At 41.7% G+C, this 25,802-nt stretch overlaps 1 protein-coding gene across 3 annotated transcripts; it reads left to right on the forward strand.

Moving 5' to 3' along the window:
* The first annotated feature begins 470 nt into the window (after positions 1–470).
* Positions 471–25,301, forward strand: LOC124034319 (inositol polyphosphate-5-phosphatase A-like). 3 transcript variants are annotated; one of them, XM_046347338.1, is made up of 16 exons: positions 471–977; positions 8,322–8,363; positions 8,719–8,819; positions 9,133–9,220; positions 16,029–16,092; positions 16,718–16,821; positions 17,061–17,113; positions 19,403–19,522; positions 19,725–19,809; positions 19,932–20,027; positions 20,125–20,199; positions 21,274–21,347; positions 21,444–21,555; positions 21,672–21,740; positions 21,890–21,947; positions 22,050–25,301. In XM_046347338.1, the coding sequence occupies exons 1-15, from the start codon at positions 918–920 to the stop codon at positions 21,929–21,931; spliced, it is 1,185 nt and encodes a 394-aa protein (XP_046203294.1). In that variant the 5' UTR covers positions 471–917; the 3' UTR covers positions 21,932–21,947; positions 22,050–25,301. The 3 variants fall into 3 exon arrangements, with proteins under 3 accessions (XP_046203294.1, XP_046203293.1, XP_046203295.1); XM_046347337.1 differs by having other exon boundaries at positions 22,708–25,301; XM_046347339.1 differs by having other exon boundaries at positions 22,712–25,301.
* The last annotated feature ends 501 nt before the right edge of the window (positions 25,302–25,802 follow it).

The raw sequence follows: 25,802 nt of genomic DNA on the forward strand, positions 1-25,802 counted from the left end.
AGTGTCAGAGCTTGATGGAGTAGTTAATCAGAACTGTGCTTGGTCTTTTATCTTGTGGTCTTTGAACATTTTGCGTAGAGCAAACTGTTGCCAGCCCACTGACAATAAGAGATTGAACATGATACACAATCTCTATAAATTAATAGGCTACGTGTTTTTTTAAATTTAATTTGTTTTATTATTTGTGAAGTAGCCTAACATCTGGTATTTGACAGGCTAACAGCTTTCAGGCCTAACCATTCATAATCATCCCCCCAGTCTCAGACGAGTCACAGACGTGGGCTATAATTAGAAGGTATAACCTCTAGTTGGCTACACTAGCCATTGCTTGTATATAAATGCTACTAGCCTATATATTTCGGTGTTTGGATGTTTTTAGGTTTGGATTAGGCGTCTGTGGTTTTTCATAGTAAAAGGTAGGCTTATTTGTCAAATAGAAATACCGGTATAAAAGAAACTGAGCGCCGTGGGCGGAGCTCCGGAGTTCATGACACAACATTGACAACAAGATCTGGTCGCGCGGGGCAGGACGAACTGTTCTGGGCAAGCAGCACATGCACCGTTCCAGGTTTAAATCGGTTAAGAACCTAGTCCAGTTACCATGAAGAGATATACAAATCCTTTCCTGCCTGCTCTGCCATTTCTTAGCAGACATGGGAGATAACTCCTTCCCAAGGATACAGAATCAAGACAGCGAACGACACCAGCCATCAACAAAAAGCGGGCAAGAGAAGAGCAGAAATAAATGATCAGGATTAATTAATTATACGACCGACTCCTTAAAGGCAGATTATAGTGACCTATACAATACACCACCATAATCAGTCAACTGTTTGTAGCTAACACAGGTACAACATTTTACCATCGCGTGTACAAGAGTTCTTCCTGCAGACTATTTCTGGAATTCGATCGTAATCATGGAAACGTACACTGACGTTCTACTTGTCACCGCAAATGTTGGGTCATTATTCGACAATGTAAGTATTAACACCATTTCACCTAACGATATCCTATTTTAAGTCACGTTGAATGGTGATTCAACATGTCCAAGTGGAACAGCGAGATTCCTATGTAAGCAGTTACTACACCTGCCAGAGAACACCAGAACCGTTGCAAGACCAAACTCTACTACCTGTAACATTGTAGTTAACTACATTCGAATAGAGACCAGTTCAACTCCCACAGGCTGGCATCGGGCACGCAATCCAATATTTAATTGTATTATTATAGACCCTATAAAATAATATATATTTTTTTACATTAAGCTACTTCTTTAGACTATTAAATGTAATCATGACAACCATGATTTCTGTAGCCTAAATGCTTTCTTCTCAAACTTTGAAGTAAATTGTTTAATGTTATTGTGGCTTCTGACGACACATTGTTTTCACTTCGATGGGCCTATACAACTGAAAGTCCTCTGTCTGTAGTTATACTCACCCCGTATTTATCGTGAGCTGTTGCGGCATGATTTTTGATGCGCGTGGGTGTTCTCACATCATATTGACAGATTCGCGGAGAGAATCTACCTATCAAGCAACAACGGGTCCCAGTTCAAATCAAACAGGAAATTGATGGCGTGCATCAACGACACGTTTGAAGTTATTGCCGCGAAAGTGCAGTGCGCAACTTTTTATCATTCACAGAGCTCCCGCTCGGCTACTGCAGAAACAAGTGATTTGACATCATTTGTATCCTAGGCTACATTGTTGGCAATTTGATGTGTATGCCTATATTGTTTCAATACTGTGGGCCTAACACCTGTTATTAGTTATTACGGGTTAACAACATGTACAATGCTGGTACCACAGTAGGCCTTACTACATAAGTCTTTTACACATGATGACTGAAATAGGCCATGCTCATGGTCAGCATGGAATTGTCCATATTTGGGTGTAATTTTAAATAGGCTGCACAATAAAAACTTAATTTATGCACAATTGCCTAAAGCAGGGTTTCCCAAACTCGGGGCTGGCCCGCTTGTTTACATGGTCGGACAGCGTTCCTGTGTAGATTAAATTACAGCAGAGCCAGCACAAGATATGGCTTGGAAAATGTACCTCAATCCATGGATCAGAAATGCGTTGTACTCAGAATTGTCCCCATGATTCCAGTTGAAGATTAAACAACTGGTAGTTTTTCCAGGAAACTGGCCTTTTGGTCCTCATGCTAGGTAGCAGAAGCCACAGCAGGCATTTTGGAATGCATTTGTCATCCCTCGATTGAGATACGTTTTCTGAGCTACATCTCGCGCCTGCTCCATGGTGTGTTAATCGACACAGGAATGCTTGTTGGATCTGCTGGCTACCTAAAGCAACTACCTCATGGCCCTAGACAACATTGTGCATTTACTTATTTCATTTCATTCCGAGGAAGTCCTTGTCTGGCTGTGAGGCTGAAACGTTTGCACAAAATACAAGTCGGCTTGTTTTCTTTGAACTAATTGTCATTTTCCATGAAATCTGGTAAAATATTTGAAGAGGCAAGTATTGTGAGTTGAGATCATGGAGACGGTTGCCTTGATATAGTCATTTGTGTATGTGGTAATAACAGGACGAAATCAATAACATATGAGTAGACCTACTTTAAGTGGTTGTGATGTGACGAGAAATGCAAACACCAGTGCATTAGTTTTGTACTGTGGTGTCTGGGAAATCGGGGCTTAGCTGTCATTGTGACTGAGGGGGAGGGGGTTACACTAATGGAAATTTGGCTCAGGACCATGTTTCCGGTTGCCCTATCTGGCCCAGTTGAAAACATGTCAGATCCCATTGTGGGTTCAAGAGATCTGTAAACAGATCATTATCTTCCCAGGGTTTCTTCATGCTTTTCTTATATGGCTGCCTAATACGTTTAAACAAACCCTTCCAAACATGGAGAAAAGGTTATGCCTCACATTTGATGGCCTTTAGTCTCACCAGAGACTAGTAATCTTGGAGGCATATTTACACAAGAAAGATGGAAATCCAGGTTTTTTATTAAAATGCTATACTTCTAGATAAAATCAAATCAAATGTTATTGGTCAGATGTTATTGTGGGTGTAGCGAAATGCTTGTGCTTCTAGTTATGACAGTGCATCAATATCTAACAAGTAATGTCTAACAACTTCACAACATATACCCAATACACACACATCTAAGTAAGGAATTGAATTAAGAATATATAAATATATAGACCAGCAATGTCAGAGTGACATAGACCAATCTACAGTAGAATAGTATAGAATACAGTATATACAGTTTAAGTCTGAAGTTTACATACACTTAGGTTGGAGTCATTAAAACTAGTTTTTCAACCACTCCACACATTTCTTGTTAACAAACTATAGTTTTGGCACGTCGGTTAGGACATCTACTTTGTGCATGACACAAGTAATTTTTTCCAACAATTGTTTTCAGACAGAATATTATAATTCACTGTATCACAATTCCAGTGGGTCAGAAGTTTACATACACTAAGTTGACTGTGCCTTTTAAACAGCTTGGAAAATTTCAGAAAATTATGTCATGGCTTTAGAAGCTTCTGATAGGCTAATTGATATAATTTGAATCAATTGGAGGTGTACCTATGGATGTATTTCAAGGCCTGCTTTCAAACTCAGTGCCTCTTTGCTTGACATCATGGGAAAATCAAAAGAAATCAGCCAAGACCTCAGAAAACAAATCGTAGACCTCCACAAGTCTTGTTCATCCTTGGGAGCAATTTCCAAATGCCTGAATGTACCACTTTCATCTGTACAAACAATAGTACAAAAGGATAAACGCCATGAGACCACGCAGCCGCCATACCGCTCAGGAATGAGACGTGGTGTGTCTCCTAGAGATGAACGTGCTTTGGTGCGAAAAGTGCAAATCAATCCCAGAACAACAGCAAAGGACATTGTGAAGATGCTGGAGGAAACGGGTACAAACGTATCTATATCCACAGTAAAACAAGTCCAATATCGACATAACCTGAAAGGCCGCTCAGCAAGGAAGAAGCCACTGCTCCAAAACCGCCATAAAAAAGCCAGCCTATGGTTTGCAACTGCACATGCGGGACAAAGATCGTACTTTTTGGAGAAATGTCCTCTGGTCTGACAAAACAAAAATAGAACTGTTTGGCCATAATGACCATCGTTGTGTTTGGAGGAAAAAGGGGGATGCTTGCAAGCCGAAGAACACCATCCCAACTGTGAAGCACGGGGGTGGCAGCATCATGTTATGGGGGTGCTTTGCTGCAGGAGGGTGGTGCACTTCACAAAATAGATGACATCATGAGGCAGGAAAATTATGTGGATATATTGAAGCAACATCTCAAGGCGTCAGCCAGGAAGTTAAAGCTTGGTCGCAAATGGGTCTTCTAAATGGACAATGACCCAAAGCATTCTTCCAAAGTTGTGGCAAAATGGCTTGAGGCAGCCTACAAACCTGACTCCATTACACCAGCTCTGTCAGGAGGAAGGGGCCAAAATTCACCCAACTTATTGTGGGAAGCTTTTGGAAGGCTACCAAAACATTTGACCCAAGTTAATCCATTTAAAGGCAATGCTACCAAATGCTAATTGAGTGTAAGTAAACGTCTGACCCACTAGGAATGTGATGAAAGAAATCAAATCTGAAATATATCATTCTCTCTGCTATTATTCTGACATTTGACATTCTTAAAATAAAGTGGTGATCCTAACTGACCTAAGACAGGGAATTTCTACTGTGATTAAATATCAGGAACTGTGAAAAACTGAGTTTAAATGTATTTGGCTAAGGTGTATGTAAACTTCAGACTTCAACTGTACATATGTGATGAGTAATGCAAGATATGTAAACATTATTGAAGTGACTGGTGTTCCATTTATTAAAGTGGCCAATGGTTTCAAGTCTGTGCATATAGGCTGCAGCCTCTCTGTGCTAGTGATGGCTATTTAACAGTCTAATGGCCTTGAGATTGAAGCTGTTTTTTAGTCTCTCTGTCCCAGCTTTGATGCACCTGTACTGACCTCTCCTTCTGGATGATAGCGGGGTGAACTGGCAGTGGCTCGAGTGGTTGTTGTCCCTGATGATCTTTTTGGCCTTCCTGTGACATCGGGTGGTTTAGGAGTCCTGGAAGGCAGGTAGTTTGCATTGTGCAGACCGCACCACCTTCTTGTGGGCGGTGACGTTGCGTACCAAGCAGTGGTACAGCCCAACAGAATGCTCTCAATTGTGTATCTGTAAAAGTTAGTGAGGGTTTTAGATGACAATCCACATTTCTTCAGCTTTCTTCACCACACTGTCTGTGTTGGTGGACCATTTCAGTTTGTCAGTGATGTGTACGCCAAGGAACTTAACTTTCCACCTACTCCACTGCTGTCTTGTGGATGGGGGGTGCTCCCTCTGCTGTTTCCTGAAGTCCACGATCATCTCCTTTGTTTTGTTGACGTTGAGTGAGCAGTTATTTTTCTGGCACCACACTCCCAGAGCCCTCACCTCCTTCCTGTAAGCTGTTTCATCATTGTTGGTAATCAAGCCTACTACTGTTGTGTCGTCTGCAAACTTGATGATTGAGTTGGAGGTGTCCTTGGCCACGCAGTCATGGGTGAACGGGGAGTACAGGAGGGGTCTGAGTACGCACCCTTGTGGGGCCCCAGTGTTGAGGATCAGCGAACTGAAGGTGTTTTTTCCTACCTTTACCACCTGGGGGATGGCCCGTCAGGAAGTCCAGAACCCAATTGCACAGGGCGGGGTTCAGACCCTGGGCCTCCAGCTTAATGATGAGCTTGGAGGGTACTATGGTGTTGAATGCTGAGGTCACAAAAAGGTCACCAGGCCATTCAATTAAAGGAACTTTACTTGTCAAGGAGAGAACAGTGCAAATCACCTCTAGGATTAGAGATGTTAGACCTACCTTTCTTTAGAGGTTATGATGGAACAGAGAGTGATGGTGCTACAGGACATGTACAGTGCATTCGGAAAGTACTCAGGCCCCTTGACTTGTTCCACATTTTATTACATTACAACCTTATTCTAAAATTGATGAAATTCATGTTTACTCATCAATCTACACACAATACCCCATAATGACAAAGTGAAAATAGTTTTTTAGAAATTTGATCAAATGCATAAAAAAATAAAAAGCAGATACCTTATTTACATAACTATTCAGACCCTTTGCTTTAAGACTCGAAATTGAGCTCAGGTGGATCCTGTTACCGTTGTTCATCCTTGAGATGTTTCTACAACTTGATTGGAGTCCACCTTTGGTAAATTCAATTGATTTGACATGATTTGGAAAGTCACACACCTGTCTATATAAGGTCCCACAATTGACAGTGCATGTCTAAGAAAAAAGCCATGAGGTCGAAGGAATTGTGAGTAGAGCTCCGAGACAGGATTGTGTGGAGGCACTAAGCAATCAGGGGAGAAGAGCCTGGGTCAGGGAGGTGATTCTCTGGCCTGATGAAACCAAGATTGAACTCTTTGGCCTGAATGCCAAGTCACGTCTAGAGGAATCCTGGGATCATCCTTACGGTGATGCATGGTGGTGGCAGCATCATGTGGTGGGGATGTTTTTCAGTGGCAGGGACTGGGAGACTAGTCAGTCGAGGGAAAGATTCATGGAGAAAACTACAGAGATCCTTAATGAAAACCTGCTCCAGAGCGCTCAGGACCTCAGACTGGGGTGAAGGTTCACCTTCCTGTAGGACAATGACCCTAAGCACACAGCCAAGACAACGCTGAAGTGGCTTCGGGACACGTCTCTGGTGTCTCAACAAAGTACTGAGAAAGGGTCTGAATACTTATGTAAATGTGATATTTAAGTTTTTTATTTTGAAGAAATCAACAGTTTTTGCTCTGTCATTGTGGGGTATTGTGTGTAATTTGATGAGGGAATAAGGCTGTAACATAACACATTTTGGAAAAGTCAAGGGGTCTGAATACTTTCTGAATGCACTGTATGAAATGTTTCAGTCTCAGTTCCAGACTTCTGCTATTAAACATGCCCACATTACCCCTGGCAACAAACATCACCTGTGGTGCAGTATAAAGTTAAGGTCAAAATTGTTACAGACTTTGGTTTTTCCATGTATTTTTTGAGGTTGGACTTTGGCACGTACTGTAGGGGGCACCGATTGTTGTCACCTCTTTAGTACGCATGTGTTATATACCTGTGCCATGTCGTTAGTGGGAAGGTGATTCACCTGTGCTGGACCAGGTGCTATTTAAAAGTGGCTGGCCGGTGCTCCGGTTGTCTTGAGAGATGTGGAGGGTCAACAAACACTTTCTCTTACTTGGAAAGGATGGACTTACAAGGGTGCCTTAGGCTGGAGATACCCAAAGCAACTTTCACGCAACTTTGTCTGCTTGCACCCCAAGAAACTGAAAGGAATGGACACAAGTCACTGTAATGAAATATTTCAGACAAGCCCTTCAAAACCTTTGCAAAAAAAATGTCATCTCAGCATCTGTTTTAGACCTAATCATGCTTTTTTATGAATAAGATTAATTGGGAAAAGACGGTACAGGACACATGCAGTTGGGTTTCTTCAGTCAGGCACCTGTATTATGGATGAGCTGCTCTCCTGTCAGGCCATGGTGCCTGGGCAGCCGGGCATGGTGGGCAGCAGCAGTCTTGTGGCCATGCAAATGCACTATGCAAAGCCAGCTACAGTTCTGGCAGATTGGCCTGCATCCGGCTGGCCCTGGAGAATACAGCACAGTCTGTATTCTGGCCGGGCACTGGGGGAAACACAAACACACACTGTACTCTGGATACTTAGTAGCTCACAGAGGTTCCCTGGAAATATTTAGTTGAAGAACAGACATTAAACAAAATGGAAGGATACATGTTAATTCAATCTCACATTGTTACAGTGTATACATCAACAGGCAGGCTTGCTAATAATGTTACAGTTTAGAGTCTGATTCTTTATGCCACTTATGTAATAAACATATTACAACCGTTCCAGAGGGACATTTGTTTTTTAATTGCATAGGTTAAGCGTTTAACATAGAATTGTACCTGTTGGTGTGTGGGTGTTTATTTGTGTAAATCTTACTGTATGTCCCAACAAAACATTTGACAAGACTGTCATGTTGTGCTTATCCGCCTGCCTACCTCATGCATGTTTTATATCTTCCACTGTCAAGTGCTAATATATAATTAAACATGGCCTTTGGTCAGTGTATAGGAAAGGTGCCTGGCAGGGTTGATTGGTAAACCTGGGTTGACAAGATAGCACCCTAGGATCTCATTTAAAGCATTCTGTTTATGCCCTTTGTTTTCAATATCTCAACTGTTCGGTTATTATTTTTGGTAGAAACCACGTGTGAACTGAATTATTATTTTCTTCTTCAACCCACAGGTGGGTGAGATTGAGAGTGACTGGCTTCGAGAATTATTTGGGGTGAGTTTGGGATCCCTCTCAGGTGTCCACTATGGATTCTCACATTTTTACTGTTGACATGCAAACACCTTAAGCCATCCTCTCATGTTGAGATTGAACCATGAACCCTCCTGGATGGCGAACTTATAAATCGATTGGATACTCTCTCCTTTCCCAAAGAGGTGAAGAAGACACATTCCACTATTTATCCAACACATTACGCATACCGGTAGTCAAATTCCAAAGTTGTATGTCATCTTAAGAAATAACATTTACTTGACAGTAGATTTCAGTAGGATGCCCCACATTTGACCACCATTATGGCACATGGTTGTGGTAGTTTAATGGCTTGCCTGATGTCTATGTCTTGTCACAGACTGTCCAGAGTTACAAACCACGCTTCATCGCCCTGCACTTCCAGGAGGTTGGAGGCAAGGACTACATGGTCAATATGGGCCATGCGGAGAACTTCTTCTGGTAAGACATCACTGTGCCAAACTCTCAATGGGACACTTTCAAAAGTATCCACAAATGCTGCCCAGACTCCTTACAGTTTAATGACCAACAGATACAGTATAACGTCATGATTCATCTGGCAGGTAATGTGGTAGAAGGGTTTTTAGCTGTGGTCATGAAATCTGTGTCAAAGACTATAATGTTGTCATAACCTCAGGACATCAACTGCCATTATCTATATAAGAGAGGCGCCACATACAAGTGTACAGTGTTAGACAGTTACTTCAGTGTTTTAGATTTTGAGTTGTTCAGTTTATCCTCTTCTGGGCTTTAGGAACATTGAGTCCAGTGAGGAGATGAGGGACTTTGACAGGGTCTGCATCTATGTGGACAACCACTTTAAGAACGTGGACAGCTTCACGGTGAGTACTACAGGACTGCACTGATCAACTGACAGAAGTTGAATTGAAAGACTCTATAACCAGCATGTCTGGTTACACAAGCTCAGTCAATAACATCGATATAGTGGAGTTTGATGTACAGGAGGCTTAGGTAAAGCAATAATATATTGTGAAAGCCCTTACCAGGGTTACCATTGGTGTCTTTTCCTTTAAAAATACCTGTTGTATCGCCTACAGCAGGGATTCACAAACTTCTTTGCATAGGCGACTCCTTTTATGATAGCAAATTCATCAGGGACACCCTCGTAATATCAGAACACAACTCCTACTTTAGAGTGCGATTAAAAATATAATTTCTTGCAGTTTTACTGTGATTTCCGCAGTACATGGTTGAACTAATCAAGTTTCGGGCCTTAGGAAATATTAAAGCTCCCGCACTTGGCATCAGAGAGAACATTTATAAGTGCATTAATATTTTGAGATCTGGCCATGGACCCTGCAGTACCTCCGCAGACCCCACTTTTTTTTAGACAGCAATATATCTCTGTGACCACAAGGTGGGGCCCTGCTCCACACTAGAGCTCTAATGAGGGCCAGGGCTTCTCATCAATGCTATGTTGAGTATTTTTAGACTGAGAAACAGGGATTCTTTGGTTAATATAGCATAATAGAACATTACAAATACATGGTACTGTACATACACATGATACATTTACATGTTCTGCTTTCCAATGCAAAATGCTATGTTCAGGAGGACATCCATTCTGTACAAGTTATGGTCTAATGCTTTTTAAGTATACCCAATACAATGTGTTTAACATGACCATAGGGTGAGGCTTTAAATTATTGTTTCATCACAAAGACAGGGTAGTGAACAATCTGGCCTGAAAAAGTGCAGGTATCCATGTTGTGACATGCTTTTCTCAATAGTACAGTACAAAGGAGGACCAAACTCCTACAACATGAATGAAGTGCACGGTGAACCCTAACCCACTGGACAGTTCAGATTTATCATTGACTTAGGAGATCATAGTATATTTGACCGTTGGAACTAGGGTGATATTAGTTTGACCTCAGTGTGAATGTCACAGGGCAAGACTTTAGGTTACGTGCTGAGTTTGTTTCACCTGTGAAAGGACACTGTTGTATCCTCCCATGTAGTTAATTACAACATGACAATGTGTGGGGGTATCTCAGAGAGTATAATGTACAGTACACTCTGAAAGTTATAAAGTGTGAGTACGGACAGAGGTGCTGTGTTTAAAGGCTGGTTTATACACTTGCTCTTGGCTCTCCCCTAGTCTTATATCCTCATCTATCCTCTGGGCCCCCAACTCTCTCTTTATGTGACTACAATATATAGGGCTGTGTGTCTGTGCAGTGCTAAACTATCATTATAGAGTTGTCAGCAGGCTGTCTGGGTCCTGGATAGTGTCTCAATCTCCACACCTGTCCAGACCAGCTCCATCTTCAGCCTCCCCTCTAATGGCCTCTGTACCTGGAATAAAGACTGTTTCCAGTGTTGCTTGTTCTGAGCCACCTTAGTTCTAAATGAGCCATGTCATATCGAGCCTGGTTCATAAATGGGCTGGTCAACACAACACACAGGTCTAGTTGTTGCCTAAATCCAATCTTGGGAGGGTCCATCCCCATCATGTGCAGAGTTTCACAGGATTAAACCCACCCAAGCTAGACCCCAACACTGGAGCCATGACAGTGGGTTCAATGGATCTGTCTACACTCGGAGGTGTGTGAAGTGGAGGGGAAAGTCAATGTCCAGGTGTGGGGAGACAGGCCAAAGTCAATAAATGTAACTCTAGATTAAAACTATTGATCCCAGCCCATTTGTAAACAATAAATAAGGGCTGAGGGGAGTGGCGGACATCTGGGACTATGTTTCCCCTGTGCTTGGTTGTCTGTGCCCCTCCCCCACCTGCCCTAAGAGGGCTGCAGCCCCCAATGCCACATTCTCATTTCGTCTGTGCCACCAGCATTGATTTTCAATTAGTTTCCCCTCGGCTGTGGATCAGCAGCTCCCTGGTCAGAGGGAGGGGGGGTCTATGTTCAGAGGGGCTGTGAGGAAGGGGGCCAGTCATGCATGCATTCCCTGTATAAATGGTGTTTTGATAAAAAATCACTTGTAAGTCAATCGCTTTTTTTTAAACTGTGCACAAATCTGATTGATGAAGATGGGTCCTTGGCAGAGTATATGGAGGAGAACCTTTCTGTGTGTGTTTCAATTTTTTAAAAGGCACAGCAGACTTCTACAGTCATAAAATTGTTTTACAGTTTTAAGAATATCCTCCCAAAATGTAATTGCTATTATTATATTATAACATCACTATATAGACATTAGACAATGTTTATTAGTTGGTAAACACTCAAACCTGCCTACCATGTTTTCTTTCAAACTAATGCATTCGATTTGATTTAATAACTGCTGTAACTCATGTTAGTGATTCAGCTGAAGTCAGCCGATGTTAGATTTAACTTGCAAAACCGTCACTTTAGTCCAAACCTCCTCTAACCCCCGTCCCCTCCTTCTCCAACTTGGACAGGTCTGTCCCTAATCGCTGGTCACCCTGACTGGTCGTAATAGGGACAGCTCCGTCCCATTAAATGAGGATCGCTCTGGCAGTGAAGATGAATGGTATCTTCAGGGAGCGATCTGTCATGTCGGAGGGGAATAGAGCGGCCCGTCACACCTAGGGCTGCACGTTTTGGGGAATATTTAGAGGTGGAAACTTTCTGTGGGAATATATGGGAAATATATGCAAATTAATATGATTTAAATATAGATGCTTTTTGCATTGGATATATTTACCATATCATATGGAGACAGAAACATAAACCTTTCCCTTATCATAAGTAGACAAAATTGCAAATGATTGAATCCTTCCAATATAAATAAAACAAAACAATTTAGTTACGAATTGGACTTTAATTAAATTAGTTGACTATTCACACGGGATGATTTCCCTGAACAAAACAAAAAGGGAATATTGAATGATCTCCAATGATCCATCGCATCTCCCAAAAGTGTTTTCAAAATACATCTGTAAAATGATAGTCTAGAAACTAAAGCTTTGCTTGTCTTGCTCTCAGGCTTCCATGTCTTCTCCCTGGACCTCCTCAATGTCCACCTCTTGAACATCAGAGTCTGAGGCCTCATCTTCACTGTCACTTTCCAACCTTGTTGAGGATGGCTCGTTGTCAGGCTCAAAAAGCCTCAAATTTGCACGGAGAGCCACCAATTTTTCAAGCCTTGCATTGGTCAGCCTGTTGCGTGCTTTGTTGTGTGTGTGTTACCAAACAAGGACCAGTTGAGCTCTGAGGCGGCTGATGTTAGTTGGATTTGGAGGATGATTGAGGAATCAGGGGAAAGAGCCTCAGATCCACAAAGTCCCTTCCACCAGGTGGCGGATGAGATATATTGGCACGACTGCCATATTGCATCTCCATCCCAAAGCCCTTGCATGGAAGTGTACTTCGCCAGACTGCCAAGAACCTTGCCCTCATTCAGGCCAAGGAGGCGAGACACGGTAGTGATGACACCATAGGCCATGTTGATCTCTGCACCAGACAGGATGCTCTTGCCGGCATACTTGGGTTTCAACATGTATGCTGTGGCGTGTATTGGCTTCAGGCAGAAGTCTTCATGCTTTTTGATGTTCCAGAACTGCAGTTCTCTGCTTGGAGTAACAGTGAAGTGGGCAGGGCAATATGGATTTCTTCTCTTACATCTGCAAGCGGAGTCTGAACATCAGACAGGATTGCATTGTCTCCCTCAATCCGTGCAATGGCTACTGCTATAGGTTTCAGGAGTTTCAGGGTGCTTGCCACCCTCTCCCAAAATACATCGTCCAGGAGGATCCACTTGATGAGGCTGTCCATATCGGCAGACTGTGATATGGCCACTTCTTGGAGATACTCCTTCCTCTCCAGGAGACTGTCAAACATGATGACAACACCACCCCAACAGGTGTTGCTGGGCAGCTTCAAAGTGGTGCTCTTATTCTTCTCACTTTGCTTGGTGATGTAGATTGCTGCTATAACTTAATGACCCTTTGCATACCTAACAATTTCCTTGGCTCTCTTGTAGAGCGTGTCCATTGTTTTCAGTGCTATGATGTCCTTGAGGAGCACATTCAATGCATGAGCAGCACAGCCAATGGGTGTGATGTGAGGGTAGGACTCCTCCACTTTAGACCAAGCAGCCTTCATGTTCGCTGCATTGTCTGTCACCAGTGCAAATACTTTCTGTGGTTCAAGGTCATTCATGATTGCCTTCAGCTCATCTGCAATGTAGAGACCGGTGTGTCTGTTGTCCCTTGTGTCTGTGCTCTTGTAGAATACTGGTTGAGAGGTGCAGATGATTTAGTTAATTATTCCTTGCCCATGAACATTCGACCACCAATCAGAGATGATTGCAATACAGTCTGCTTTCTCTATGGTTTGCTTGACCTTCACTTGAACTTTGTTGAACTCTGCATCCAGCAAATAAGTATAAGTGTGTCTGGTTGGAAGGGGTGTATGCTGGGCAAAGAACATTCAGAAATCTCTTCCAATACACATTTCCTGTGAGCATCAGAGGTGAACTAGTTGCATACACAGCTCGAGCAAGACATTCATCAGCATTTGTCTGACTACGTTCCTCCATTGAGGCAAAAAAACTTCTGATTCCAGGAGGATCATGAGCTGTTGCTATCGATAAGGTGTCTGATTCATAATTTTCACCTCGAATACAAGTAGAGGGACTTTTATCAGAGGTTGCTTGTTGTGAGCACTGAGGGAACTTTATGCACTTGGCTAGATAATTCTGCATCTTTGTTGCATTCTTCACATATGATTTGGCACAGTATTTGCAAATGTACACAGCTTTTCCTTCTACATTAGCTGCAGTGAAATGTTTCCACACATCAGATCGTGCCGTGGTATTTTCCTGTAAAGATTAGGGGAAAACATTGTATAAAATAAAAACTCCAAATACAATTCCATGTGCAGATATATAGTTAAGCAGCTAGGTTTAACAACTCCTTTGTAATATATGTGTTTTAAAATGAAACATGGCAACAGTTGAACTAACACTCCTCAGTTAGCAGGCTCAATCAAGCTAAAATACACATGGTAGCAAAAACTAACTAGCAGAAATTGTTAACAATTTAGAAATGATTTAAACACACTTTGCTGTAGGCTACTATTTACTAGTTGACAAAAAATATATTCACCCCACACAAAATAGTATTATCAAAACTTAACAGAAGCATGTAGTCCTTGGCTCACAGTGTAGTAGTGTGCAAGATCTTGAGAATCATCTGCACATGTGATGGAATAATGCACTGTGCATGCAATTCCATTGAATTGGGGATAGTTTAAACAAAATATGCCACAAGACCTAGAATTTCCTTATGTGTATCCCACAAAAAAATGTTTACTGTTATAAGGCTTAACTTCCCACGGAAAATTTCTGGAAAAATTCCTGAAATTTACCGGAAAGTTTCCAACACTTGGCAAACCTAATCACGCCCGAGACCCTCTGGGTGCCGCCAAATTTTTCTACGGCCCGCAGCCAGCACGGCAGCCCTACTGTTTAAAACATTTTCAATTGTTTTCTGTCTTTATTGAACCGAGAAGGCATGATTAATCAGAGCAGGCAGTTAGTACATTAAAAATGGTCACATCAGGATGATTGGGTGCTAAAGTGTGTGTGTGTGTGTGGTGGGTGCACGTTTGATTGTGTACTGTGTACATGTTATTGCAGTAAAGCTATGTGTTTCTGTGGACAAGAGTGAGTTGAGCATATTATACTTGCTTGAAAGAGGGAAGGTTTGAGATACTGGGTGGATGTGTGGCTGTGTGTGAAAGGAGACTAGAACTACTGAAGATGATAATGATGTAAATATTATGGAATCAGATCATGTTGCATGATACTCCTTGATGAATCAGAAATTAAGTTATTTCTTTAAGTCATTATTACCGACGGTTTACAGTAAAGCCTAAATGTTCTATATCGGACCAGCATGCCCAAGAATGTCGTGTGAGCATGTTGCAGTTAGTCAAGCTGTTTCGCAAGAATTGATGACGTTGATATTTTAAACCGAAACAAACTTTGAGGGAAGTCTGTGCAAGGTACAGTTGAAGTCGGAAGTTTACATCCACTTAGGTTGGAGTCATTAAAACTCCTTTTTCAACCACCACACATTTCTTGTTAACAAACTAGTTTTGGCAAGTCATTAGGACATCTATTTTGTGCATGACACAAGTAATTTTTCCAACAATTGTTTACAGACAGATTATTTCACTATATCACAATTCCAGTGGGTCAGAAGTATACATACACTGTGCCTTTAAACAGCTTGGAAAATTCCAGAAAATGATGTCATGTCTTTAGAAGCTTCTGATAGGCTAACTGACATCATTTGATTCAATTTGAGGTGTACCTGTGGATGTATTTCAAGACCTACCTTCAAACTCAGTGCCTCTTTGCTTGACATCATGGGAAAATCAAAATAAATCAGCCAAGACCTCAGAAAAACAATTGTAGACCTCCATAAGTCTGGTTCATCCTTGGGAGCAATTTCCAAATACCATGTTCATCTGTACAAACAATAGTACAAAAGGATAAACACAATGAGACCATGTAGCCGCCATACCGCTCAGGAAGGAGACACGTTGTGTCTAGAGATGACTTCAACTGTATTTCTGGAAGAATGCAATATTGGAACATGAGAGAACTTGATAATGTCTCTATACTTTATCATCACTGCAGCAAACTGACATTCTCAGCAATTGTTTAAAGGAGCTTGTATTGTATTCCTTGTCCTTACAGGCCCTGGGAAGCATGTACTTCATCCACAAGTCATTGAAAAACATCTACCAATATGATTTTAATGGTAAGAACATTACAATCATATCTATATCAAGTCACTATTGACTTTGAATAACAAAAGATGAATGACATTTTGTTATCACTTTATGATTTATCACATCCATTCGGGCCCTGCACATGGCGATCATTTCAGAACATCTGTATCAGTCCTGGTGTGCAAACTTGGCCCTTTGTAATGGATCATTATTATAATATAGAGTTTGGCACAAAACAGTTTAGGAGGTAAGAGCAATTTGGTATGTCAGTCTGGAGATTCCCATCTGTGTATTTTGATAACAAGTCGGAACATCTTTTAAACACTGCAGTGTGATGGCCACCTCTTCTGGCTAAACCTATCAGGGAATCTGAATTGAAAATGGGATGTGTTATTTTCTTGTTGCATAGTCCAGTCACGTTAGGCATGACAAATATCTTAAGAAAAGGCTTATGGAAAAGCCATAAAAATCCCAGGCCTGCCATGTTCTGTGTCGCCAGTCAGATTGGTGCACAGCGAACAAACGATGCCTAATAGCCTTATTATAGATCCTCTGGTCACGTATGCTGCTGTGATCAGCTTAACATCACTTTATTGATTGGTGTTTGCATGTTTTCTCACTCTTTTACCCTTCCTACCTCTCTCCCCCTCACAGTTGAAGATTTTAAAGCAGTGTCTGGACAAAACAAGTATGTGGGATCCCTGGATGGGGTAACCACAATGGAGAAAGAAAAATTCCCAAAGAATTTCTGGCCTGATGTGAGTGTGTGTAGGGTGGGGTGGGGTGGGTGTTCAGGGTGACCCAGGAGGTGTTGGAACAAATATGTGAGTGGGGGCTAAAGGGGGAGTCTATCTGACAGGGATATGAGACAAATTGTATGGATAATTACCAACATGGCCCTCCAATTAGTTAGCTAAATGGTGGTACAGTATTTGGTGAACATTTAACATACAAAACATTCATCTGTATACATTTTTGTTTGTGATGTGTTTTGCAGTTCAAATGGTCTAGGAAGGGCTTCATGAGGACCCGGTGGATCATTCACAACCAGTACGTACTCTAGTCTAGTGGTTCCCAAACGGTGGGTCGGGTTGACATGTTTTTGTGCGTAGAATTTATATATATTACATTTTTTACATAATGTTCAGAATGGGAAAACGCTTTCCGTGTGAACTTAAATGACTTAAACCAAATAGAAAGTATGTAGAAAAGATAAAGGACCTATATACAGTGCATTCACAAAATATTCAGACCCCTTGACTTTTTCCACATTTTGTTACATTACAGCCTTATTCTGAAATGGATTAAATAAAATCATCCTCATCAGTCTACACACAATACCCAATAATGACAGAGAAAATAGGTTTTTAGAAATTTTAGCTAATTTATTACAAATAAAAAACAGAAAACACAAATGTACATAAGTATTCAGACCCTTTGCTATGAGACTTGAAATTGAGCTCAGGTGCATCCTGTTTACATTGATCATCCTTGAGATGTTTTTACAACTTGATTGGAGTCTACCTGTGGTAAATTGAATTGATTGGACATGATTTGTAAAGGCACACCACTGTCTTTATAAAGTCCCACATTTTACAATGCATGTCAGAGAAAAAAAACAAGCAAAAAGGTTGATGGAATTGTTAATATAGACAGGATTGTGTCGAGCCACAGATCTGGGGAAGGGTACCAAAAAATGTCTGCAGCATTGAAGGTCCCCAAGAACACAGTGACTTCCATCCTTCTTAAATGGGAGAAGTATAGAATCACCAAGACTCTTCCTAAAGTTAGCTTCCTGGACAAACGGAGCAATCGGGGGAGAAGGGCCTTGGTCAGGGATTTCTTCTCTGGAGATGGGAGAACCTAACAGAAGGACAATGATCTCTGCAGCACTCCACCAATTAGACGTTTGTAGTAGAGTGGCCAGACCGAAGCCACTCCTCAGTAAAAGGCATATGACAGTGTGCATGGAGTTTGCCAAAGGGCACCTAAAGGCTGTCAGACCATGAGAAACAAGATTCTCTAGTCTGATGAATGCCAAGTGTCGCGTCCAGAGGAAACCTGTGAAGCATGGTGCCTTTTTCAGCAGCAGGAACTGGGAGACTAGTCAGGATTGAGGGAAAGATGAATGGAGCAAAGTACAGAGATCCTTGATGAAAACCTTCTCCAGAGCGCTCAAGACCTCAGGCTGGGGTGAAGGTTCACCTTCCAACAAGACAACGACCCTAAGTACACAGCCAAGACAACACAGGAGTGGCTTCGGGACAGGGTTCTGAATGTCCTTAAGTGGCCCATCCAGAGCCTGGTCTTGAACCTGATGAAACATCTCTGGAGAGACCTGAAAATAGCTGTGCAGCGATGCTCCCCATCCAACCTGACAGAACTTGTGAGGATCTGCAACGAAGAATTTGAGAAATTTCCCAAATACGGGTGTGCCAAGCTTGTAGCGACATACCAAAGAAGACTCGAGGCTGCAATTGTTGCCAAATGTTCTTCAACAAAGTACTGAGTTAAATGTGATATTTCCATTTTTTTTAATGGGGTATGGTGTGTAAATGAGGGGAAACTATTTTATCAATTTTAAAATAAGGCTGTAACGTTTTAATGCTTAAGCATAAGAACACTGCATTAGCCATGGCAAAATGTAGGAAAGTAGTTGAAAAACTGCACAATTTTCTCCTCAAACAAGATGATATTCTTTATTTATTTATTTTTGTCTGTGTATGTTTTTTCACCGCTCAACCCTCACAGTGGGTCCCGACTCAAGACACCTCAATTGATGGGTCACGAAGCGAAAAGTTTGGGAACCCCTGCTCTAGTCTACTGACCTACTGCTCTACTCTTCTCGATTCTACGTACTCTACTGTCTACTGTCACAGCTCATTAATAGATAGAGAGCCGGCTGTCATCCCGTTACTCAATGAATTCAGTGGTTAAAGCTGAAGCTCAGCCCTCTGTGTCCTCTGCACAATAGTTACTGCTTGCTCTCCTGTGTCACTACCACCAGTTCTTAGACAAAAGGAGTCTATGGGCAGAGTGCTACAAGGTCACTCTGTGAGTCAACGTAGCCCGCCTGTTGGATGCACATTCATTGTTTTCAGGTGGCAGCAGCAGAAAAGGAGTGAATGCTCGGCACAGAAGACTAATGTGTTTGTTTGTGGACTAGCATTACCTCAAGTGCCCTCACTAATAACTAAAGTCTTCATAACTGGCATCACTGAACAGCACACACACAAACACGCTTCTAAATCGAATAGGAGGACAAATATCTTCCCAATGCTCCCTTTTTTCATAGATATGTCTGCCAATTCTCATTTTGTGTGTGTGTGCTCTCTGCAGGGGTCTGGACCTAGTCAACGTACACCTTTTCCATGATGCCTCCAACCTCATTGCCTGTAATGCCAGTCCCTCCATCTACTCAGCCAACCGCCAGAAGGCCCTCAGATATGTCATCAATAGGTTAGCCTGCCCATTCTCAGCTTTGCAGAACAACTTAAGTGCACCTACTTGAGAGATATACTGTAAGCCCACTTGGGAATCTAGATAAAGAAAATAGTTGGTTTGCAGGTGTATGTAGATCTGCGTTTACAACCATTTTAAAAAAGAGAACTCAATTTATAGGCTAAAACATTTGACTCATACCCGTGTCATTTCCTTCCAGGATATCAGAGAGCAGCTACACTCCACTCCCCTTCTTCCTGTTTGGGGATTTCAACTTCCGCCTGGACACCCTTAGCCTGGTCCAGGTATTATATGACACACTTCCTCAAGAATTTAATTAGAATCAGAAAATCAGGAAACCTTACTAATGGTCAGCTGACTGACTTTTTTAAAACCTAACTGTGTGTGGTGTGTTTGTGTGTTCTAGAACTTGTCCACTTCAGCAGAGGTGCAGACAGTGAAGAAGGACAGCAGTAACGAGGTGGAGAAAATAATCTGCGAGGAAAAGGACAATGACCACAAGGTGAGCCTTCCCATCCATCCACGTCTTCCATCCTACTGCCTCCTTGTTGTGATTCAGATTCAGACGTTTACTGTATCCCCAATTCCTTCATCTCAAGATTCTTCTCCATATTGAGACCAAGTTGTTTGCCTACCTGCACCAGGCAGTGTTCAGAGAGGACAACGGCAGGGCGGTGAGAACATTTTCTACTGTACACATCAACTAATTTACACCCCACCCATATTAATATCATGATCTACTGCTCACTGCCTTGACAACAATCATAACTAAGCGAAGGACCCAGGGACTGAACACCTCCGTCTGCAACTGGACTTCCTGACGGGACGCCCCCAGGTAGTGAGGGTAGGCAACAACGCAGCCGCCATACTGACCCTCAACACGGGGGCCCCTCAGGGGTGCGTGCTTAGTCACCTCCTGTAATCCCCGTTCACCCTCGACTGTGTGGCCGTGCACAACACCAACACCATCATTAAGTTTACAGACAACACGACGGTAGTAGGTCTGACCACCAACGACGATGAGACAGCCTATAGGGAGGAGGTCAGAGACCTTGTCAAAGACTCCAGCCACCCAAGTTATAGACGGTTCTCTCTGCTACCGCATGGCATGTGGATGCACCTTCTGGAACCAACAGGACCCTGAACAGCTTCTAACCCCAAGCCATAAGACTGGTGAATAGTTAGTTAAATAGTTAGTTAAATAGTTAAACCAAATAGCTTCCCGGACTATCTGCATTGACCATTTTTTGCACTAACTTCTTTTGACTCATCACATAGCTGCTACTACTGTTTACTGTCTGCCACTTTATTCCTATTTGCTGTATATGCACATATACAGCACATACCAAATACAATTACCTCGTACCCCTGCACATCAACTCGGTACTGGTACCGCGTGTATCATTGTGTATCTATTAGTATGTGTTTTATTACATGTTCTTTTATTTCTCTATTTTCTTTCTCTCTGCATTGTTGGGAAGGGCCCGTAAGTAAGCATCTCACTGTTAGTCTACACCTGTTTATGACGCACGTGACGTGTAGCATTTGATTTGATTACTGCCTTGGCTACCAGTTCCTAAACAGAAATCCAACCACAGAAGATGCTTCATTAAATTCATTAATTCAATTACATCCTACCACAGAGGTAGTTATGACATTGAATTTTCACATTATGCATATGTTTATGGTTTGCAGATTACTACATGTTTTGGGTCCTCCAGTAATTGCTAATCCTTTATATCGCTCAGATTTTGAAATATGACAAGGAGATTGCAGCCTTTCAAGATGTCATTGCCGAGGAAGAAATCCTGTTTCCACCCAGGTAAGCCTCATCCCTGACAGCCCTGTTACTATTACTGTCACTATTACTACTACCTGACGATGCCATGTTGTCGGTCGGTCGGTCTGTCTCTGTCAGTTACCCCTACAGTGAAGACTACACTAAACCCACCCAGTACATGAACACTCGCTGCCCCTCCTGGTGCGACCGTATCCTCATGTCTCACACTGCCCAAGACATCATCCACAGGGTGAGTAAGCTGGCAAACGCTCTGCCATCCACACTTACTGACTAGTTGATTCATTTATTTTATTGACTATGGAGGCACTTTCTGTAGGCCTATTAAAAAAAATTGTTTCATTTCAGAGGGATGAGGAAGAGAGCAGTGTGGTTTACAACATACTGGGCCCCAATGTCTGCATGGGCGACCACAAAGTAACCTTTATTCATACATACATACATGCATACATACATACATGCACATACATACGTACGTACGTAAGTAACATGTCTGCTCTTGAAAATGGCCCTTGATAAACAGGACTTAACTGATGAACCATTGTGTATTCTTCCTTTTTCCCCAGCCGGTTTTCTTGTCCTTTGCACTGAAGACAAATGGCCATTGACAAGGATCCCTCTGTGGTAAGAGTATATGTGCTAGTGAGTGTATGTTCTTCTGTAGATTTACAGGATTATATCCAGGGGGTCTCTGAAATAGCGATCACAGGCTGTAATTTTGTCCAGCTCCCAGGCCTTATTCTCCAGAGAGCCATAGACCAGGCTGGCCCAGTGGAGTGCTGTTGGGATATGAACTAAAATGAAGTGCCTCTGTGGACAAACCGCATCCTTTGTCCATAATGTAGCTGGACCATCTATGTCTATAGAATCCTCTCCACTGTCGCTGTGTGTGGCTACACTAAGCCCAATGTGGGTCCTCTTTTCATTCATTACCAGACAGATCGCCGCCCAGAGAGACATTCATTGTGCAGGGCAGTGTATTGGCATTTTTACGGCTGTGGTTTTGTTTTGCTGCCATTTCAATGACTTTTTCATATGATGTTTTTCTCCTTAAAGAGGTTTTCTCTTCAGAAGTTTCTAACAGTGACAAAACCCATGGTTCAGACAGACTTACAGCTGTCAATTAGCTTTTCAATGAGGGGACAGCATACCAAAGCATATAATATGTGATTCTCTGGTCTGCCATGGCTATCCTGGTCCCATCTATGAATCCAGCAGGATTTCACACAATTTGGACTTGTATCTTTTGTTTTTCTAGGAACTCCTTTTGCAATCCTATATCATTAATCTACACATTGAAACAATTTATAGATGATTTCCAGATGTTACTGTATGTTTTCCTTGTGGATGGTAAATAGAGTTAACTTTTTTCCCATTATCTAAGCCAGTGTCTATCCAACATTGGGTCATCACCATCACACACTCCCACTCCGCTATCCGTACCAGTGGATAAACAGAGCAGCTCCTACCCAGTCACGGCACCCAGCCTCTCACCGAAGTGCATGCAATTCAGTCAGTTTTCACCCAACCAAGCCTCTCATTCTATTCTCCTCTCACTCCAAGTTATTGATTGCCATGACTTGGGTGACATCATCACAGATTTGATCATCAGCATTATGGATTTTTTTGACAGACAATTTGCTCTGTCCTGTGCTTGGCCATACGTCTCGCCATCCATACCCCAAAATGTACACCGAGATGGTATTTTCTGGGAGTCCTCTCTTCAGTGATGGATCATTGGAATAGGACCAACGTAAAGACAATCGACTATGTGACCGTGGGACTGCTGATGTTTAGGCCATGGTCTTGTCAGGGAGGGACCAGCTCTCACCCAATGGGAGGAAGGAGACATGTGAGGACACACACATATACACACTCTGGCACTCTGCCAAGTAAATACCCTGACTTTAGCTGGTCAAACGGTTTTAAAGTGTCAAGGGATTATAATGAAGTATTGACCATTCCTTCTGACATTCCTGAATGGAATATGCATGCATGCTTTTAATTTGTATGTTAGTAGTCTTTTATTTTCTTACTGTTTTAACTGTTTACCATCAACATAAGCATGCTAAAAGCAAACACTCACAAACACATTAAACAAAAGCTGCTACAGTATTTCAATGCACCATCGGCATGTTTGTCAGAATAGAGCGGTAGTGTAATACACATTTCTCTGTGCATTATTATGTTGTGCAGTCTTTTGTTGGAAACATACATTTTTACCTGTATGTACATACTATCCCAGCTCATCCGTGGAACAGTGAACTCCAACAAAACGCTCCATTTGCCTCCTAATGCCACGCTGAGGTCATTTTTCCTAACCTACTATCTCAATGGTGTTATAAACTCAGCTTACATCAATAAAATGATGTAAAAGACCAGTGGGCCAGATTCAGGCTGGGAGCCCATAAGGTCAGTATGAAATGTGGAATGGGCGCCTTCCTTTCCCATCAGACCTCTGCCTTGGATTCCCTCAGCCTCTAAAGTGTAGCATCTACATGCTGCTGAATACTGATGATCACAGCTCTGCCTGCCTGCTACCACACTCTGCTGGGTATACTCTCTGGTGGCTTGTACGTTGACATATTATGGGGTGGGCCTATGTAATGTACAACCATGGTTCAACTGTAAGGTTAGTCTACTCTATCGGACATCAGAGCAGACATGGGTGGCTAAATGTTGTGTCAGCTTCTGTGAATATTCAATTAAATGGAAATGTTCCACATTCAGACAATATCAGCACAAAAATACACCAAGCTTGCTACATCAGTCACTGATAGGAGTTGATTTTGCTGCTCCCTTATAAGGACATCACGATTTATGTAGTCTATTTTAATTAATGATGCGTATTGCCGGTGGTACAGTAGGTAGCTACATTCTTGTTACCACGAAGTGCGTTATTCCACAAACTATGACTGGGTCCTTTAAAGTAGCTCCTAAGAGATTCATAAATGTGTTTTAATTTGTTTTTAGAGAATTGAAGAGTGTGCTAATAGAGATTTCTCTTGTTCAGGGGAGCTGACACGATGTTATTCTGTTTTTAATAATGTATCCATTGTTTTACAAGCAGCATCTTCTGGACTGTTTCAGTTACTGTGATCAGTTTGATTGTTTTACCAAACAAAAACTTGTTTACCATCCCACTCTTTAATTTGAATGTGGATGTGTCTGGAATGGATGTTTGATACTACCTTCACACATGCACATCCATGCACATCCATGCACATCCATGCACACGTTCACACAGGCGAAGTTTGAACAATTTGAAGCTTGACACCTACGTATTATTTTGGTTAGTTATTTTATTGAGTATATCTCTTTCTATGCTTTATGTTTATTTGTGCTGTAGCAACCTCTTCAGATCTTTGTTCATTGTCCGTGTTCTGTTTTGTATGAAATTGAGGGATAGTTTGCATCATTTTGCTTTGATAAGGACTATTTCAAAGACTTAAAATATAATCATGGATTTCTAATTGATTAATAGTTTTATCAAATATTCAGAATGCACTTAAATGTTAAATGCCTATTAATGAAGTTATTCAAATGTTGTACTCTTATTTTAAGGTAGAAAATGCATAATTTGTCATCAATCTTCCTCTGTACTATGTGGTGATTGACTGACACTCAATCTGCTGCGAAGTAATTATAGACTGATATGACAAGGATTCATTAGTTCAAATGTATATATAGATTATCCTTGTAATTTGGACCTTGTCAAATGTCCTTAATTAGTTTACAATCAATAATGTATGGGTCTGCGTGGAAAGTGCAAGGCCCACTCAATAATATACTTATACTAGTTGATTCAAGGTATTGTCAAAATATTGTAATGCCCTTAGAGTTCAACATGAGGCCAGTAGTATTGTTAGATGTAGTGGACTAATGTCGTTTTTAAATTGTCTGGTTGAACACAAAAAAAACACTATACTCATGTAATGCTTCCAGTTTTGTAAATAAATGTTGACCACTGCAATTACATTACCGTATTATTCCCCCTTAATGAGATTCTATTCACTGGACACACTGGTTGAATCAACTCTGTTTCTACGTCATTTCAATGAATTTCTGCTAAACCAACATGTAATATACTTTGAATTGACTTCTGCGCCCAGTGGGTACCTTGTAAAACCAATGTCATTGTTATTGCTGCTAGCTTGATTCTTCTCAGCTGGCATTCTACTTGCACCTCTCACAGGGTCATGCAAGTGTTTTTCTTTGGGTAGGTAACTATGATTGCTATTTGTCTTTCTAGTTCTGCTACACCAGTAATGGCATGTCCCGCATGACACAAACATTTCCATGTGAATTCAGATTAAGTTCTTAAGGAACTGCTTCACTCCAATGTTTGCAGCCAGAACTGGATGCACCTTAAATGTAACATACAATACCATAGTTGACACAACACAAGTTCACCTTTAATGTAGAAAACAAATTGGTCTGCATAATTATAGGACTTTGTGTGAAATATATGGGATATTA

This window comes from Oncorhynchus gorbuscha, linkage group LG04, assembly GCF_021184085.1.
Source record: "Oncorhynchus gorbuscha isolate QuinsamMale2020 ecotype Even-year linkage group LG04, OgorEven_v1.0, whole genome shotgun sequence".
In the NCBI taxonomy this organism is placed as follows: Eukaryota; Metazoa; Chordata; class Actinopteri; order Salmoniformes; family Salmonidae; genus Oncorhynchus; species Oncorhynchus gorbuscha.